Source organism: Pelobates fuscus, chromosome 2 (genome assembly GCF_036172605.1).
Source record: "Pelobates fuscus isolate aPelFus1 chromosome 2, aPelFus1.pri, whole genome shotgun sequence".
Taxonomy (NCBI): Eukaryota; Metazoa; Chordata; class Amphibia; order Anura; family Pelobatidae; genus Pelobates; species Pelobates fuscus.
The window spans coordinates 343,699,370-343,718,078 of NC_086318.1; the positions used below are offsets into that span (position 1 = coordinate 343,699,370).

The window sequence follows — 18,709 nt, forward strand, 5'->3', positions numbered from 1 at the left end:
GACATACGCAAAAAGAAAATTACCCTGCTCTAAATTAGATACCCTCCTCTGCCCAAATATAAATAACATGGTCTAGTAGATCTACCCCAAATGAAAACATATGTTTAATTATACATTTTTTCCCATTGATGGTATATTTAAAAACAGCTGGTAAAAACTTCAGATCTCCTGTCTGCATCTTTTGCAAGCCATTCCTTTTTTTCCCCCAGCGCAGACTTTGTGGCTGTCCAATCACAGACTTTCCAATGCAGCTGAATGAGAAGTCTTTACAAGGCAGGTGCTGTGGGCTATTCCCTGCCTCTTGAACTAAACAAACCAGAAAGTAACAGGATTTGTTGTCTGCTTGAAAGTCATTGGAGTGTAACAAGGTCAATTTAGAATAGTGCACATTTCGAATGAAATCTGCACCGATTGTAAAGTCAAAGAAAAGAGGACACGCTCTTCAGTCGCAAAGCATTTCAGCATGCTAACATACTTTAGGGGTCCAGATTATCCTTTTAAAGGTGAACCACCACATTTTGTGGAAATTCTACCATTGAATAAATTATGTGGTGGTCTTTTTTTTATTTTATTTTTATGGATCATCCCATCCCAAGTGGTCCAATAGTTTCTAAAGTTGGATGCTTGATCATTTTAAATCTTTTCAGTGATTGCTTCTATGTATTGGTATTGCAAAACCACTAAGTTTTTAGTTGCCCCCTCACCTTCAGGTATAATATTTCTGGTGATGAACCAGAAAGGAATCTTGAACTTTCACAGATATATGGACTCTATGGTAGCATTGTGCTGTAACCAAATTGTGTTTGCAATTTGACAGGTTTCAATGCTAGAGCTAGTATAAATCTGGGTAAAAAAATGATTTTATTCATGGTTTTTAAGTAATGAACAGAGGTAACAGAAGCATAACAAATTATGAAAATGAACAGTATTTTTTCCCAGTGCAGCTCAATGAGAAGGCAAGTGCTCTCATTAATTGCCTGCCTCTTGGCTCCACTGAGCTAACTAAACATGACGTAACCGGACTGGATATCTGATAATCAGTGGTGTAACATGGTTAATTTATAAATGTGCCATTGTCCTATTGAAATCTGCATTTTTTGTAAAATAAATAGGCTACACTCTAAACACATAAAGCCGTTAAGCAAGCCAAACTATTTTCTCTCTTTGTAAGATTATCATACAAATGAGAGGCTAGAAGCACACACAGTTTGGGTGAAGTAATCTTTTGAAAAACTTGAGAAAATAGAGGCAACTCTTTGCCAAAATGATTCACTGTTAGATCACTGCCACCCAGGCCCAGACTCTCTCTCTCTCTATCAGCCGGATAAGAGAGGACCAGGGAGGCTGAAATCTGCACCTTATCCATGTGCAAAGTATTCCTCACATGAACTCTGCATTTGGAGCATTGCCCTGGGTTACCACAGCAATGCTCCAACAAAGTATAGTGCCAGAGCTTGCGAGATAAGGGACCTATGCCAGCACCAGGTGGAGATGTAGGTCTAGAGGCACCAGACACCATCAGTGCTTTCAGTATCCCCCCTCTCTGACTAAAAGTAAGAAGAAGGGAGGGGGAATATAAAACGGTCAGTTCCGCCTTCTGTCCCTTTAATAAAGAGTTGTTTTGGTATGCATGTGCCATAGGACCCTCCTGTTCCGTCTGGCATACTGGCTCCTGATCCGTGGTGTGGCTTGTGGGATGCAGCACCGCTTGTCTCCATATCACTGCGGTTATTTGGCGAAGGTGACAGGGTCGGCGTTTTTGAGCAGGAGGATGTGCTCCAAGCCAGCGGGAGACGCGGCGTGGGAGCGTGAAGTAAGAGTGCAGTGGAGCAGGGGCCTGACAGTACTCCCCGTCCAATTAGTCGCCTCCGGAGACTTCCAGGAGCTGGTCGTATATGGTATCTCCGAAGAAGACTGGGAGCACTGATGTTCCCCACTGGTTCCCAGGATCTGTCTTTGGGACCAGAACCCTTCCAGTGGATAAAGTATTCAAGAAAACCCCAACGGAAAGGGGAATCAAGGATATGGACTTCATATTCAGGTTCGCCAGACACAAGAGCAGGAGGAGGAAGAATCCTATCCGGAAACTTATTGTTTTTAAAATGTTTGAGAAGAGACACATGAAATGATGGGTGAAAATGATGAGATGGCAGGACAACAGGAGATATCAGCTACTTCATACAAAAAGGACCTATGTATTTTGGACCAAGTTTCTTGAATGAACAGGGGAGTGGACAGCCAGACCAGTTGGTTGACCTGATAGCAAGGGTATTTATAGAGACATTGACTCTCTTGAAGCGTTTTTTTGGCACTGAGAGATCCTTATGCTAACAGGTCGAGTTGAGCAGAGGCATCAGGAACAGTGGTGTAATTAGGCAAACCCGGGAAATAAGTTGTTTGGAAACCATAGTTCAGGAGGAACGTTGAGGAGTGGGTTGAATCATGTATTCTGTAATTGTAGGCAAATTCTGTGGTGGCGAGAAGGTTTTTCCAATTAGACTGTAAGTGAGTGGTGTAACAACAAAGACAAGTTTCCAATGTTTGGTTCGTTCTCTCAGTCTGCCCATTAGTATGTGGATGGAATGCAGTAGAGCGATCCACAGAGATGCCAAGCGACAGACAGAAGGCCTTCCAAAAATGGGACGTGAACTGGGTACCTCTGTCCGAGAGGATAGATTTGCAGATGGAAGATATGATCATGGAAGAGTATAGCGGTCTTTTTGACTAAAGGAAGTACTTTGACGGGGATAAAATGTCAGTCGATCTTTAGTCACCATTATTGTGTTGTATCCATTGGAGTCAGGCAGTTCTACAATAAAGTCAATAGTAACATGACTTCAGGGTCTAGAGGGTATAGGCAGTAGTTGCAATAGACCTGCTGTTTTTGTTGTCATAGATTTGGATCTTGCACATGTCACACAGGAGTTTACGTAATTGATTGTCTTTTTTGATGTAGGGCCACCAGAAGTGTTGCACTCTTGCACTGTTAATTTAACTTTAATCATGCACAGGAGGCTTCTGCAGGGTCTTCCAAGCTATTAAGAAATTCTTAATTATACAGACTGTGCAATAAAGGAAGTTTAAACATTAGATGTCTCTTTACAGGACGTGTTTAAGAAAGCTGTGCAAGTCACATGCAGGGAGATGTGCCTAGGGCTGTATAAACAAAGTGATTCAACTCCTAAATGGCAGAGAATTAAGCAGTGCGCAGTGCAGGGGCATGATCTACATACAAAAACTGCTTCGTTAAGCTAAAGTTCTTTTGGTGGCTATAGTGCCCAATTTAAGGAGTCAAAGGAAACTAAATGACAATTCTAAAAGAGAAGGTATCATCAAATTCTTTGACACTGGTAAATGGCTGAAATCCTGTCCTGGGGGAAGTCACATTTGTTTATAGCTGGTAATGGGGAATATAGATTACATTCATAAAAGAGTTTTACCTGAACTGGATTGTTAAAGGGACACTAAAATTACCTAGACAACTTCATCTCAATAAAGTGGTCTGGGTGTCGTAGTCCTGTCCTTTTAACCCTGCAACATAAAACAATGGAGTTTTTATTTATTTTTTAAATCCACGTCTAGTGGCGGTCTTACTGACAGTGCTTTAATGCTCTTCTATGAAGAGCATTTAATTGAACCATCACAAAGTAGGCCATTTCTTTTCAATGATGTTGCAGGAGGTGGAGAGGTGAACAGTGCCGAGGAAGCCATGGCTGAGGTGAGACACTCGAGGCAGATTATCCACAACAGAACTGGATACAGCAAGATCACAGACCTTGAATTATGTAGGTAATGTGAATCAAGGAAACAAGGGATGGAGTGGATAGCTCGAATGAGTTAGAATCTATTTATTTTGATGCAGCTGGCAAATTACACTTGATCCAGTTTTAGCCCAAGACCGTTCTGAAAGATGGTTTCCAATCTTCTCTTCAGCAAACCAAGCCCTCCTCTAGTGCTATCTTTTCTTTTACATGTATGTAAAAAAAAAATATAGCAATAAATATCACAATCCAGTTACGTCTCTACAATCTGTGTTCTATCTATGGTGACAGACATGTGCAAAGACACAGACACAGAGCAAATATGGAGATGTTCAATTCTATGAATTTAGTAAATATCTTGGTGTGGATTTCTACATCTGATATTTTCATTTTTTTTGATCTGACAGTTTGATAATAAACTGTGCATAAGTCCACATAACATTAATATTGTTAGACTTAACAGATGCATGGCATTGAATAGGCAAAGCACCCATGTTGGTGTGCCACATTCTCCTGATGGCATCTCTTATTCTGTGACAAATTATATCTGCAAACTTTTTATTTTGTAGTTAAAAACTGTTAAAGGCTTTTTATTCAATCAAAGAACCTTAATACTGCAAGCTTTTAACATAACATCAGCCTTTGTGATATCCAAGTTTAGACAATGAATCGGAAAACATGAATAATTACTTTAAGGCATCTCTTCTCTGTCCTTGCGATACAACCTTGGATAAAAGTAGTTGTTTGGTGTTAACATCACTATTTGTGACACCTTTATAATAGGCAATGTACGTTTTTTCCCCTCTTTTCTTTTGAAGTAATTGCTAGGTATGTCATTTTGTTCCACTGATCTGACTTTTAACACAGATATTTCAAAGCTTCCCTGGTTTCTGTCCAGGAAATGCATCTGCTTTCTTCTGCAATTTTTTTTTTACTTTTTCTTTTCTCCCCCCCCCCCCGAATATCTAATCTGTTGAATTGAGTTCAATGGGTCATTTCAGTATTTAAGACGTTTTTTGATGTCTAAATTTGAGAATTGTTACAGATAGTAGAACATTGAAAAAGCTAAACCATAAAGCATAAAAATGTTTCATAAACTGCCAGCATTCAAAATATTTTCGGACTGAGATGGTTTAAATTATTTTGAAGCATTTGGGTTTTTTTTGTGTGTGATCAGTGGGTATTGAGAGTGATATCATTTGTTTGTCCTCTAAAGGCACAGACAATGTTACTTTTCCAGTAGGGCTATACTGGATATTTGCATTAAGGGCAGACAGTATATCACTGTCTAGTAGATTAGCAGGGACATGAGGCTGACAAGTAATCGTGTTACAAGGGCAGTAGAGTCATGTAGCTGCAATCTCAGTTTGTGGGTAAGGGGAACGTCACTTGGGATCCCATCCACCCCTACACATGATAATACATCTTCAGACTTCTCATACGGGAACACATTTTTCCACTTGGTATGAAATGTTCTGGAGTACTTTTCTTTCCTCGTCCTTTTGCTTCATGGCAATGTATAAAACAGTGGGTGGGATTTGAACAGGGAATCTGCCTGTATGAAAATGGAGTGAATAATTAAAGGGACACAGTGAGCATTTTATCCACTTGCTTTCAATTAATTGGTTAGTGTCTGGAGTACCCTGGTGTTAAAGAAGAATCATTAGCTTGAGCATCAGTGGAAGGTGGGGATTTGCTGATTGTCTGCTTATCACAGTCACCCATTCAGGGGCGGGCTGGGGGGCAGGGAGGCAATTGCCCCCTAGGCCGCCCTAAATAATTTGAAAAACGGCTGCTGGGAGGTGGGGAGTGCCACGTGGAGCAGGCCAATGGCCTGTCACATGGAGCCCAGCAGGTGGCCAGCAGGCCACCTAAGGGCGCCCCCGTAGCAAGGCAGAGTAGGCACCTGCTTGTCCCAGATGACAGGTGCCTATTCTGCAGCAATGCATGGGCCGGGTTAAGGAGGAGGCAGGCGCCGGCGAGGGAGCACTGCCTCTGCTGACCTTCCTGCTCCCTTGCGAACCCTTTCTGATGATGCCGGGAGACAGAATATGACGTCATTCCGGCCCTGCATCACTAAACAGTGTGAGGGAGCAGAGAGGAGCAGGAAGATCATGATGTAAGCCACTGGATCCCGGAGAGAGTACCCAGGGGACTCCTAAAGGTAGGAGCAACAAGGGAAAAAAAAATAATTTGTGTGTGTGTGTGTGTGTCTGAAAGTAAGTGTGTGTGAGTGTGTGTCTTGTCGGTCAGTGAGTGTGTCTGGAAGTTAGTCTGTGTATGTGTGTCTGTCAGCGCTGTTTTTCCGCGTAGGCATGCTGGGCAGTAGCCGGGGGCCCCACAGGCATAGGGGCCCCACCACGCTGCACAGTGTGCCTGGCTGACAGGGGAGATCCTTTGATCTCCCCTGCCGACCAATGGGGAGGCAGCCCTGTTTTCTGGCTGTGGGCCCCCTTGGGCCGGTGAGGGAGATCTCCCTTCGATCGGTGAGAGAGGGACGCTAGGAGCCAGGGCTGCAGAAGAGGCCGACCCGCAAGCAGACTGTGTGGAGCAATGCCGCGCATTACCATGGCAATGCTCCACACATCATTCTGTGTGCAGGAGGACAGGAGACAGCCTGCAGCCAGACGAGCTGCAGGCTGTACAGAACTCACAACTGGTCCACCAGGGCTGGCTGTGTCCCCCTCTTCTTTCACCAAAGGTAAGAAGAAGGGTGGTGGGGGAGAGGGGGGGGACATTGATATTTTATTTAATGTATAGTAGTATAAAAAAAAACTAAAAACATTTGTACCTCAGTGTGTGTGTGTGTGTGTCTGTGTCTGCCAGGGTTTGTGTGTGTTATTGAGAGTGAGTATCTATAGAATATAGAATGCATACTATAACAATCTCAAAAAACTTTGCTTTATTATGTACAAAAAGTACCAAAGTGAAAACATACAGAAAAAAATAAACACAATGACAGAAGCAAGGGCAAATACAATAAAGTAATGGTAAATTACCAAAAAAAATTTCTTACAAGCCACAAGACAGAAACACGAGTCACCAAACCCCCCGTCTTGTGGCTTATAAGAATTTTTTTGGGGTAATTTACTTTACTTTATTTACTTTATTGTATTTGCCCTTGCTTCTGTCATTGTGTTTATTTTTTTCTGTATGTTTTCACTTTGGTACTTTTTGTACATAATAAAGCAAAGTTTTTTTAGATTGTTATGGTGTGCATTCTGTATTCTATAGATATTTGGATATTTGAAACATTCGAGGGAGTGTTTATATGGTTTGCACCTGGCTATTTTTATACTATATTGTCTCTCCATGTGCTGTTGTTTTGAAAATTATTGAGTGAGTGCCAGGGTGTCTGTCAGCAGGGCCAGCCTTTGGGCTGTGCAAGTTGTATGGTCATGCAGGGTGCCATGACAACAGATGCGCCCGGCGGCCAAAACAACCTGGTGGTCCACTGGTGCACACCAGCAGTAGGTGCCTTAGATGATATCCTCTCCCTCGTGGTTCTGGTGCTCAATTAGTGAGTCAGAGCACAGGCTCAGAGATTCTCAGCCTGCGCTCTGACAACATTGAAAGTCGGAGCCACGAAGGAGTTGGTATGGCAAAGAGCTACTGATTAGCATAACATCAATATCCATTCTAAAACCAGGAAAAGGTGAGCAAGGATGGTTAGCTGATCCGGTGGTGCAATGGGCCACTTGACTGGATTTGCCCCCCAGGCCTGAGGCTGCCAGCCCTCCCCTGCTCCCATTGTTGGTATAAATTAATATGGTTGAGGAAAAGTGCAAACACATTGCATGAGGATGTCCAGCGTTTTCAGAATTGGCTATAGGAAGCATTGAGTCAGTGCTGTCCTATGAGGAGATCTCATACACTTAGAATTAAATTATGGTCAGATGAAGGCCATGGGAAGTGGGCGAAGCGGATCATGGTGAGGCAAACCTTAGAACCTCAGGTGACTGGGAACCTGGAAGAATCTTGTGTATTTGGGCGAGTGTGTCTCGTAGCGTGATTGTGAGTTACCCAAGTGGAATACTTGCCACTTGCAAACCTTTTTTTTTTTTTTTTTTCTAATTCTTTATTTTTATTGTGCACGGCATAACAAAACTTCTTACAAATCCACAACAGCATTTGTAAGCACATTGATATCACAGTAATTCACAGATATGGGATTGAAGTAATGGCATATTTTTAAGGTATAGATATAAACAAGTGTAGGTAGCTATGTCAGTGGATTATTAACATTAAGCATGAAAATTAAATTAAACAGGCTATAGTAGACATTGCTGGCTTAGATACAATTATATGTTTAACGAGTGGACGTGTCGACCCTGTTGCTATGTCGGGTGGCCCAGTATTGGTTGCCACCATTTGGGGGGTTAGCTAGTTGCGTCCAGGGACGCCGTCCCACAGTATGGAGGTGCCCTCCTGGGACTGGGATAACCCCAAAGGTCCATAGGGGGGGAACAAGGGCCCTTTTCCGAGATTTCTGCTGTTGATGTTGGCAGGGGGGCAGCCACCTCCCCCGCGCCGACCATGCTTCTGGCAAACTTTTTTATAATAAAGAATTTAGTTATTGTGCCATTGGGTTCCTGGTCTCTCTTGTTCTCTCCTCTTAAATTGTGGAAGACAATAAGATCAGGTGACTCAATATCCTGTGGTGTGTGGGTACATTCCCTCTGGTAATTTATCAATAAGTGCCTAGATCCCAAAGTTACATAGAAATGCGGCAGAATCACCATTCAGCTCTACTCTGCTCTAAGATTGCCATCCTGTTGCCCAAATCGTGGTTTTTGATCATTAACTTACTGGTGGTGCAAGCTATTTCACTGGCGAGGTATGTGCAGACTTCAGAAAGTTTAGCCAGGATCTCAGCAGTATCAGCTTGCAGTGATTTGAGCTGTATCATAGCCTCTAAGCTCGGTTGTGTTCCCAGAATATGTGTGCGCTACAGTCCGCTATCTTGAGATCCCACCTGGGCAACACGGGAGGTAGCAAAGAAGTCTGCTACCTTCGCCCCGGATCAGGATGTTTCTTTGGCTGGTATGCTTATCCGTAATGCAACCCCCCATTACCTCGCCTCCCTCTATTCAACCCCACACTAATTCCCCTCCCCCTGTCCAACCCCTCCTCCCTCCCCTCCCTCTGTTCAACCCACCTCACTCAGTTCAACTCCCCTCCCTCTGTTTAACACCCCTCCCCCTCCCTCTGTTCACCACCTCTCTCCCTCCCTCTGTTCAACCCCTCTCCCCCTCCCTCTGTTCAACCCCTCTCCCCCTCCCTCTGTTCAACCCCTCTCCCCCTCCCTCTGTTCAACCCCTCTCCCCCTCCCTCTGTCCCCTCTCCCCCTCCCTCTGTTCAACCCCTCTCCCCCTCCCTCTGTTCAACCCCTCTCCCCCTCCCTCTGTTCACCCCTCTCCCCCTCCCTCTGTTCATCCCTCTCCCCCTCCCTCTGTTCATCCCTCTCCCCCTCCCTCTGTTCATCCCTCTACCCCTCCCTCTGTTCATCCCTCTCCCCCTCCCTCTGTTCAACCCCTCTCCACCTCCCTCTGTCCCCTCTCCCCCTCCCTCTGTCCCCTCTCCCCCTCCCTCTGTTCAACCCCTCTCCCCTCCCTCTGTTCAACCCCTCTCCCCCTCCCTCTGTTCAACCCCTCTCCCCCTCCCTCTGTTCACCCCCTCTCCCCCTCCCTCTGTTCATCCCTCTCCCCCTCCCTCTGTTCAACCCCTCTCCCCCTCCCTCTGTTCAACCCCTCTCCCCCTCCCTCTATCCAATCCCTCTCCCCCTCCCTCTATCCAATCCCTCTCCCCCTCCCTCTATCCAATCCCTCTCCCCCTCCCTCTATCCAACCCTCCCATCCTCTCTTTCCTCTATCCAAGCATCCGTTCCTCCCCTTCCTCTATCCAACCCTCGCTCCCTTCAAACCCTCCCTTCCTCTAACCCTCCCTTCCTCTAACCCTCCCTTCCTCTAACCCTCCCTCCCCTTCCTCTATCCAACCATCCATTCCTCCCCTTCCTCTAATGTAACATGTAGCATAATCTCAGACCAAGATAAGTCATTGTGTGCTGGTTACATTGGGCATATGCTTAGATTGTTCTGGTGTACAGGCCCAACATGTCTGTTTATCTTTCTTTCAATTTGCCATACAATTCCATAGAAAATCTTACCATTTAACTGCTGAATAACTGCATTATAACTAACTAGCTATAATGTATGCATTCATTTGACCCCAGATGACATTAGACAAATTAATAATTTGGTATCTTGGAAGCTTCCATATACAGTGCAATAAACAAGAAAGCACAGGATGTACCTTCAGATGATAAAATGCTAAAGTGTATTATTATTTGTATCATTTCCGACCTTCTGTCTCTTAGTGATTAAAAGATTGATAAGGGTGACAAGTGTTATTCTGCAGGAAAACAGAGTGATTGGTCTAGAAAGAATTGTCAGTTAATCAGCCAAACCCAACTATGAATTATTTGTTGGTTTGGCCTTGAAGTGACCTTAAAATGTATTCTTTTCTGGGATGATTTTTCTCTGTTATGCTAGTTTATTCTACATTTTTTTTTTTTTTTTTAATTCTCTTTCTGTTTTCTCATCTCTAATCTCATTCTCCTGTTCTCTGCCCCAATCTTTCAGCCCCTCTCTGTCCCTATTTTACCATCATTCTCTACAGGCTTAAACAAATACACACACAAACTTGTTAAAAATGTTATTTTAACTGAAATGGAATTGTACAAAAGGGAATAATGAAGAATTAAAAAAAAGTTAATGTAGAGGGCAAATATAAAAAAAAAAAAAAACACAATATAATGTATCTCTTGGTATATACTGCTTGTTGACTAGATATGTAACATTGTTGAGTTGTTGTTTTTTCTTTTGAGTGAATTTTTATTTAATAATATATATATATATATATATGTTTCCCTTTACCTAGGATAACATTTTGCCACCTGCCTTTCCAGAGCAAATGGCTCTATGTGGGCACCGAAAAGGGAAATATACACATTGTCAACGTGGAGTCATTCACTCTCTCAGGCTACGTCATCATGTGGAATAAAGCCATTGAACTGTAAGTTTTACGTAGTCCGTGACATTAATGAGAATATTTGTGCCAGCGTTGCATGATGTTGCTCCGAGCAGCCCTCTGGAAGTAATGGCACAGTGCCAAGTTAAAGATGCTTAAATTCCCTCTAATTGGTTGCAGAGAATCTGATGCCTGACTAGATTATCAGTTTATAGACGTCAATTCTTGCTCTGAGAGCTAATTACTTTTTGGAGGCCTGAATGCTGGCTGTCGAGAAAGCTGAGCAGATAAAAATCACTACGAGCGTTTTCTATGGCATAATCCTGCTACCAAGTTACCATTATGCACTATGGCATTTTTTACAGCATCTGACAGCTGCATGATTTTATTAAAACTACTCTTGGGTAAAATCCCAGAATTTATGTGCTCGCCTGTTTTAACAAAGCTAAAAATAGACCTGGGCTGTGTTTCACAGGAAAGTATTGGAGCAGGCAGTTACTATGCATGGAAATGCAGAATTAACTAGACCATGGTAAGGTCAAGGTGTGGAGCGATGTTTGACAAACATACAAAGAAATGCCATTTGCACTACTCTACCTCGTTAAATGTTACCATTTACATCTTGACATAGCACTAAACTATTTTACCAGCTGTGTCAACAACGTCCAGCTGGCACCAAATAAAAAATACTGTTTAATTGGCAAAGTGCTGGATACATTCAATAACAGTAAAGGCGTACAGGTTTTCTGTGTTTTTAGAAATGGCAAGAGGTTCTGGAAGGAATGGCAGGATTGTTGGAGTAGTTAGAATGCGAATTACTCATGGGCAAACCGCAATAAAGCCAAACAAATACAAAAAATAAAAATAATAAATGGTTCAAGAGAGTCTATAGTACTGAAAACAATCATCTTTTATTTTTTGTGGGGGGGGGATTGTAAGTTGTTTTCCATTACACGGACATCTGCCCACCCCATTTTATTTCAGAAAATGCAACATTAATATATTTTACTTACCTTGTTTCCAGCAGTCATTGCAGTCGTCTGGTCTGCTTTTTTTTTTAATTTTTTATCATGAGCAAGAATGTAGAAGTCTTTCGACCTCTCATCCATTCCAATGTTCATCACAGAGAAGCATTGTGGGCAAGAAGCTCACACATGGCAAATGCAGTGCTTTTCCAATCAAATGCTCTTAAAGGATCACTATAGTGTCAGGAAAACAAAGCGGTTTTCTTGACACTATAGTACCCTGAGGGTGCCCCCACCCTCGGGGTCCCCCTCCCGTTGCGCTGAAGGGGTTGAAACCCCTTCAGCAGCTTACCTTATTCCAGCGCCGGGCTCCCTCTGTGCTGGTGACCTCTCCTCCCCCGCCGACGTCAGCTCCCACGTCCGACGTCACAGGAGCCAAAGAAAAAGAAAAAAAAAAAAAGAATTGTCAGGAATGCTATATACACATTGGACCTTCAAGTAGTCAAATAATATGTAGACTGGAAACTTATAGGGTGAGCCTTAATCTTAACTAATTGTGAACTGATAAAATGTTTACCTAGGACTTTAGTGACCAAGAAGGTTACGTTAGAAGTCCAAAATCCACAGTCCAAAGATTGGTTGCCAAATAGAACCAGTCTTGCCATACCTAGAAAATCATATTTTTTTTACTTTTCTATCATGTAGTTCTAATAAGACTGTTAAACAGATGTAGTCGCTTATTAACAAGAGGTTTTACTATGCTCTCCAATAGCTCTGTGGGCTTTACTCACTAAATTTAGAATATTGGACAAATTGGAATATTGGACATAGCCTGGCTGGAAATATAACCAAGTTGGAGAACATTTACAATTCAGCCTTTTTGTCTTAAATTTTATTTCTCTTCTCCGTTAAGTGAACAATTATGTATGTGTGTTTAGATTGGTAAAGACTACTTCATCCAGTTCATTCACATGATATTAATTCAGATCTGCATTTAAAGGAGCACAGTCACTTCCGTGCTTTCCAGAAAGATATAATTTTAATGAAAACCATGTATATTATGTTGGAATCAATGAAATTCCATCACAATCCACAGATGTACATAATACAAAATAGTGAATTTTTACCTTCTGGACACAGATTATGACAAAAAAACAATGGTTACTTCTGCTTGTCGTACCTTACTATATCAGTCATCACTTTCGAAGGCTGATGGAAAAGGCAGTCTGTCACATGATGCACAATAGATGCCTAGGGCACCATGTTGTGTATGCAGAAGATCTGTGGAAAATCTTGCTGTAGACCCCTGTTTCTCATGCTTGAGTACAGAGATGATAGGACTTTCATTAGCATATTCTTCAGAGATGAAGGCCTCTTAGCCTACAAATATTCACCCCCAAAATGTAGAAAAGAAAAAGCGAAAAAACCCATAACTATTTTGTTATTAAAATGTATATCTCTAAATATCCCCTACATAGACAGAAAATGTCCTCACGTTTACCAAATTTCGGCAACAATTTTTGAAGTGTTACCTATGTATGATTTGCCACTGTTGGGGATTTTTTTTGCTCTCCTCATTTCTTTTTTCCTTTAGCGATTACTTTTTTGTATTGCAATATGCCTAGGATATTTTCGATATTGTACTTATATTGTTTAGCCCTCAATAAAAAATGTTGAAGAATAAATATATAGTTACATTGCACAATATTAATGATTAATATTAATAAGATACTTTAAGTGCCAAAGATGCAGTTTCAGCTTGTCAGCAAAAAAATAAAGTGCAACCGTTGACAGCTTGTGAGAACAGTAATATATGAACAGTGATTGTGCCAACTGCGGGAGGTTGAAGTTGGGGTTTCGTACTAATTAAAAGTTGGGGGAGGGGGGTGGGCTGGCAGAAAGGCACAGTAAAATATTAGGCCAAACTCACCTTGCAAATTACTATTACCCTCAACAGTCAGCTATGTTTGCTAAGTCATGCCCTAACTCTATTCGTGCTAAGCAATTATAACGGACAGGACCCTTTGGCTGTCAGGTTAATGTCTTTCAAGATGATCCTATAACTGCCATGGAGTTCTTATTTAAGCTTCGAGCAGGAATAAAGCCTAGATGCTTGGCATACCTCTAACATGAATTCATTAATTGCAAAGACTTGCTACAGTTAATTGTCCAAAGCATTTCCACCTTATTAATTTATCAGGTGTCATTATAATTAATGAGTTTAAGGTACAGTTGTGTTATTTGTTTGATAGACCATGCAGAGAGTTATAGAAATTCTGCATGGGTATAATAAGGCTAATCTAACTAATCACATATTTGCTGCAACTGTCGCTGTTCTCCTCTAGAAGCGATTTTTAACCTGGAAATTCGGCTATCATTGGCAACATTCTATTTTACTGCCCCAGGTTTGTGAATACCCCATTCTGATTGTAGTGTCCAACTAGAATAAAAAAAAAACAAGATTCTTCAAAATAAAATTAATCTAGGATGGGAACCTGTCAAAATATAACATTCTATTTATTGGTTAGAAAAGTTACAATATGTATATATTTTTTAATTACAAATTGAATTACCGTATATACTAGAGTATAAGTCGACCCAAATAAAAGTCGAGGCCCCTAATTTTACCCCCCAAAAATGGAAAAACGTATTGACTCAAGTATAAGACTAGGGTGGGAAATGCAGCACAGCAGCTACTGGTAAATTTCTAAATAAAACTAGATCCCAAAAAATTTATATTAATTGAATATTTATTTACAGTGTGTGTATATAATGCAGTGTGTGTGTGTGTGTATGAATGCAGTGTGTGTGTGTGTATGAATGCTGTGTGTGTGCGTATATAATGCTGTGTGTGTGTATGAATGCAGTGTGTGTGTGTGTGTGAATGAATGTAGTGTGTGTAACCTTGGTGGGGGGGGGTGGGCATTTTTATAATATTTTTATTATTATTTTAATATTACATTTTATTTTAATATTAATACATTTTTTATTTTCTTAGTATTATAATTTAATTAGATTATTATTATTAAAATTAGTATTTTATTTTTTTGTCCCCCCCCTCCCTGCTTGATACATGGCCAGGGAGGGGGGCTATATTATTCCCTGGTGGTCCAGTGGATGGGCTGTGCAGGAGGGGGGCTTGGAGCGAACTGTTACCTTTCCTGCAGCTCCTGTCCGCTCCCTTCTCCTCTGTCCACTGCGTTCTGAGTGCCGCGCGGAGCGTTGCCACGGCTCTCGCGAGACTTACAGTGGGTAGCTGATCGGAACGGAGGAGAAAGGAGCTGACAGAAGCTGCCAGCCCCCAACAGGACTCCCGGGCTTGTAATGAGCCCGGCGATCCTGGTCTGTATTATGGCAATGTAAGTTGCCATAATACAGACATTGACTCGAGTATAAGACGAGTGCGGGTTTTTCAGCACAAAAAATGTGCCGAAAAACTCGTCTTATACTCGAGTATATATGGTACAAATTTGCTCTTAATTGTCTCCCCTTGCGCATTGAACAACTATTTCCTACCATGAGTGTCTACCATGTTTAAAACATTGACATTTTAGTCATACCTGTGACCTATCCTTACTCTGTGCTCTGGAATAGGTAATCCCCTTTTTACTCCACATGAATAAAGGATATGTATCACATCTAAAAGGGACAAGATACCAAAGCTTTGCTTTAGTAACTTAGAGGTTTGACCTGTAGTCAGAGTAATAGACTTTCAGAACCACGTTAACCTTGAAATTCTCGGTCCGGGGTAGGTAACGTTTGTCATACCGTGCCAAAACAAGATCTTAAGGTTGCTCGATGTGTTGGTCCAATGTTTTTTATTTATATATATATAGTGTGTGTATGTATGTATGTATGTATGTATGTATGTATATATATATATATATATATATATATATATATATATATATATATATATTCTAAAAATATTAAATCGGGACCTCAATCCTTATTAAAATACAGTAGTATCCGAGTATTTCACTCGGAATGGCCTATTTATCATTGCTGCATTATGCTTGTGTTATTTATGGGAGCTGCAATTGCTTTGTAACTTTTATTTGTGCATTGGAGCTCTTTTATATGTTCATGAGTAGTTTGTAATATTGTGTATGATACCTGAATGAATGGGGTCTGTGTATGGGGGCTGCTTGTGGAATTGTGTGTCTGGATGATGTCACATTGTGTGTATGTATGGGGCTGCTTGTGGTATTGCATGTGAGAGGCTGTTTGTAGGGTTGTGTGCCTGTATGTGGATTGTCAGTGGTGTTGTGTTTGTGGGGATTGTGTGTGTTTGGGCTGTGTATTATTTGTATGAGCTTATTCTGCAGCTCTGTGTAGATCTAAGTGTGGGTGGCTTCCTTGGGGTACAGTGAGGATGGGGCTGGCCAGGTACAGGTCAAGGGCAGGAGCTGCGATGGCTGGCTACTCCAGTGCAGATTCCCTTTCACAAGTGCGGAGATGAATTTATGGGAGTACATTAGATGTTTGCCCCACATTTTGCTTTCATAATGAACCAGAAGTTTACATTTATAAAGATGGTTCTTATTCAATATAGGAAATTTAATTTTTCTTTAGATTAAGTTGAATGATCTGCTGCTTTATTATTGGCAAGGTAAAGATTTGATAGAAATACATAAATAGCCCTTAGATTTTGTGTGTGTCATCATAACATCATAATAAATGAAACTGCTTAGATTTGTTTTTTTCTTCCTTTATTTTCTGGGGGAATACATTAGGCTTTTAAGATTTTGATACTTTTAATATGCACATTATTGTACACATTCATGGGGTCTGACTAATCAGGGCCAGCACTACCATAAGGCGGCACAGCGTGAGGTGGGAAGGTGGTGCGCAGAGCTCTTTCCCTAGAAGTAATTTGGAAGTAATCTTTAAAACTGTGCCATTATGAACAACACTATGCTGCATACTTATAACTGCATTGCTCTTTTGGTGTTCCAAAATGGTACTATGCATTTAATTTTGACTCCAGAATCTTATAGCAGAATTACCGTATATACTCGAGTATAAGCCGACCCGAATATAAGCCGAGGCCCCTAATTTTACCCCAAAAAACTGGGAAATCTTATTGACTCGAATATAAGACTAGGGTGGGAAATGCAGCAGCTACTGGTAAATTTCTAAATAAAATTAGATCCTACAAAAATATATTAATTGAATATTTATTTACAGTGTGTGTATAATGAATGCAGTGTGTGTGTATAATGAATGCAGTGTGTGTATGAATGCAGTGTGTGTGTATGAGTGCAGCGTGTGCGTATGAGTGCAGCGTGTGCGTATGAGTGCAGCGTGTGCGTATGAGTGCAGCGTGTGCGTATGAGTGCAGCGTGTGCGTATGAGTGCAGTGTGTGTAGTAGTGCAGTGTGTGTAGTAGTGCAGTGTGTGTGTGTATGAGTGCAGCGTGTGCGTATGAGTGCAGCGTGTGCGTATGAGTGCAGCGTGTGCGTATGAGTGCAGCGTGTGCGTATGAGTGCAGTGTGTGTAGTAGTGCAGTGTGTGTATGAGTGCAGTGTGTATGAGTGCAGTGTGTATGAGTGCAGTGTGTATGAGTGCAGTGTGTATGAGTGCAGTGTGTATGAGTGCAGTGTGTATGAGTGCAGTGTGTATGAGTGCAGTGTGTATGAGTGCAGTGCGTATGAGTGCAGTGTGTGTATGAGTGCAGTGTGTGTATGAGTGCAGTGTGTGTATGAGTGCAGTGTGTGTATGAGTGCAGTGTGTGTATGAGTGCAGTGTGTATGAGTGCAGTGTGTGTGTGTGTGTGTGTTGAAGAGCCTTGGTGGGGGGTGGGCAATTTTATTATTTTTAAAAAAAAATATTTTATTTTTTTTATTTATTATTTCTTATTATTTAATTTAATTAACTTTTATTTTATTATTATTATTTGTATTATTTATTATTCATTTATTTTTTTTTCGTCCCCCCTCCCTGCTTGATTCATGGCAGGGAGGGGGGCTCCTTCCCTGGTGGTCCAGCATTGGCAGTTCAGTGGGGGGAGAAGGGGGCTGTCAGAGCTGTACTTACCTTTCCTGCAGCTCCTGTCAGCTCTCTTCTCCTCCTCTGGGCCGTCCGTGCAGCTCTTCTGTCAGCTCCCAGTGTAAATCTCGCGAGAGCCATTTACACTGGGAGCTGACCGAGGTGCTGAACGGACGGCGCAGAGGAGAAGGGAGCTGACAGGAGCTGCAGGAAAGGTAAGTACAGCTCTGACAGCCCCAGTCTGTATTATGGCAATGCAAATTGCCATAATACAGACTATTGACTCGAGTATAAGCCGAGTTGGGGTTTTTCAGCACAAAAAATGTGCTGAAAAACTCGGCTTATACTCGAGTATATACGGTAAATAAATACAAGTATTAAAGGGACTCTCCAGTGCCAGGAAAACAAACCCGTTATCCTGGCACTAGAGAATCATGAAGTGCCCCCCTTCCGCACCCCTTTCCCATGTCACTAAAGAGGTTAAAACCCCTTCAGCTACTTACCTGAATCCAGTGCCAATGTCCCTTGGCGTGGGGTCAGGCTCTGCCCACACTCCTGTCGTCAGCGGGGGAGACCTAATGTGCATGCGCTGCAATGGCTGCACGCACGCATTAGACCTCCCCATAGGAAAGCATTACAACTGACCAAAGGTCAGTTTGGATTTCGGAAGCCCTCTAGTGGCTGTCCGTTAGACAGCCACATAAGGTAGACTTAGAGCTTCAATGTAAACATGCAAAAGGGTCACAGCACCCAGACCACTTCAATTAGCTGAAGTGGTCTGGGTGCCTGGAGTGTCCCTTTAAGTCTAAACAACTGATGACTAGCTTTGCCACTTTGGATCTTTGGCTGTATTTTATATGAAAATGTTACATTTTCATAACATTTCTTTCTCTCTTACCATAACTGCATGCAAGCAGACTATAATGTAATACCATATATTTAGACTATATTTTATGAAATTAA

At 41.9% G+C, this 18,709-nt stretch overlaps 1 protein-coding gene across 3 annotated transcripts in view; it reads left to right on the forward strand.

Annotated features, from left to right (window-relative positions):
* The window catches only part of STXBP5 (syntaxin binding protein 5), a 422,331-nt gene that overhangs the window by 191,974 nt on the left and 211,648 nt on the right, over positions 1-18,709 (forward strand). For all 3 annotated transcript variants that reach the window (XM_063443591.1, XM_063443592.1, XM_063443593.1), the window contains exon 5: positions 10,701-10,835. In XM_063443591.1, coding sequence (XP_063299661.1) covers positions 10,701-10,835 — 135 coding nt within the window. The remainder of the gene's footprint in view (positions 1-10,700; positions 10,836-18,709) is intronic.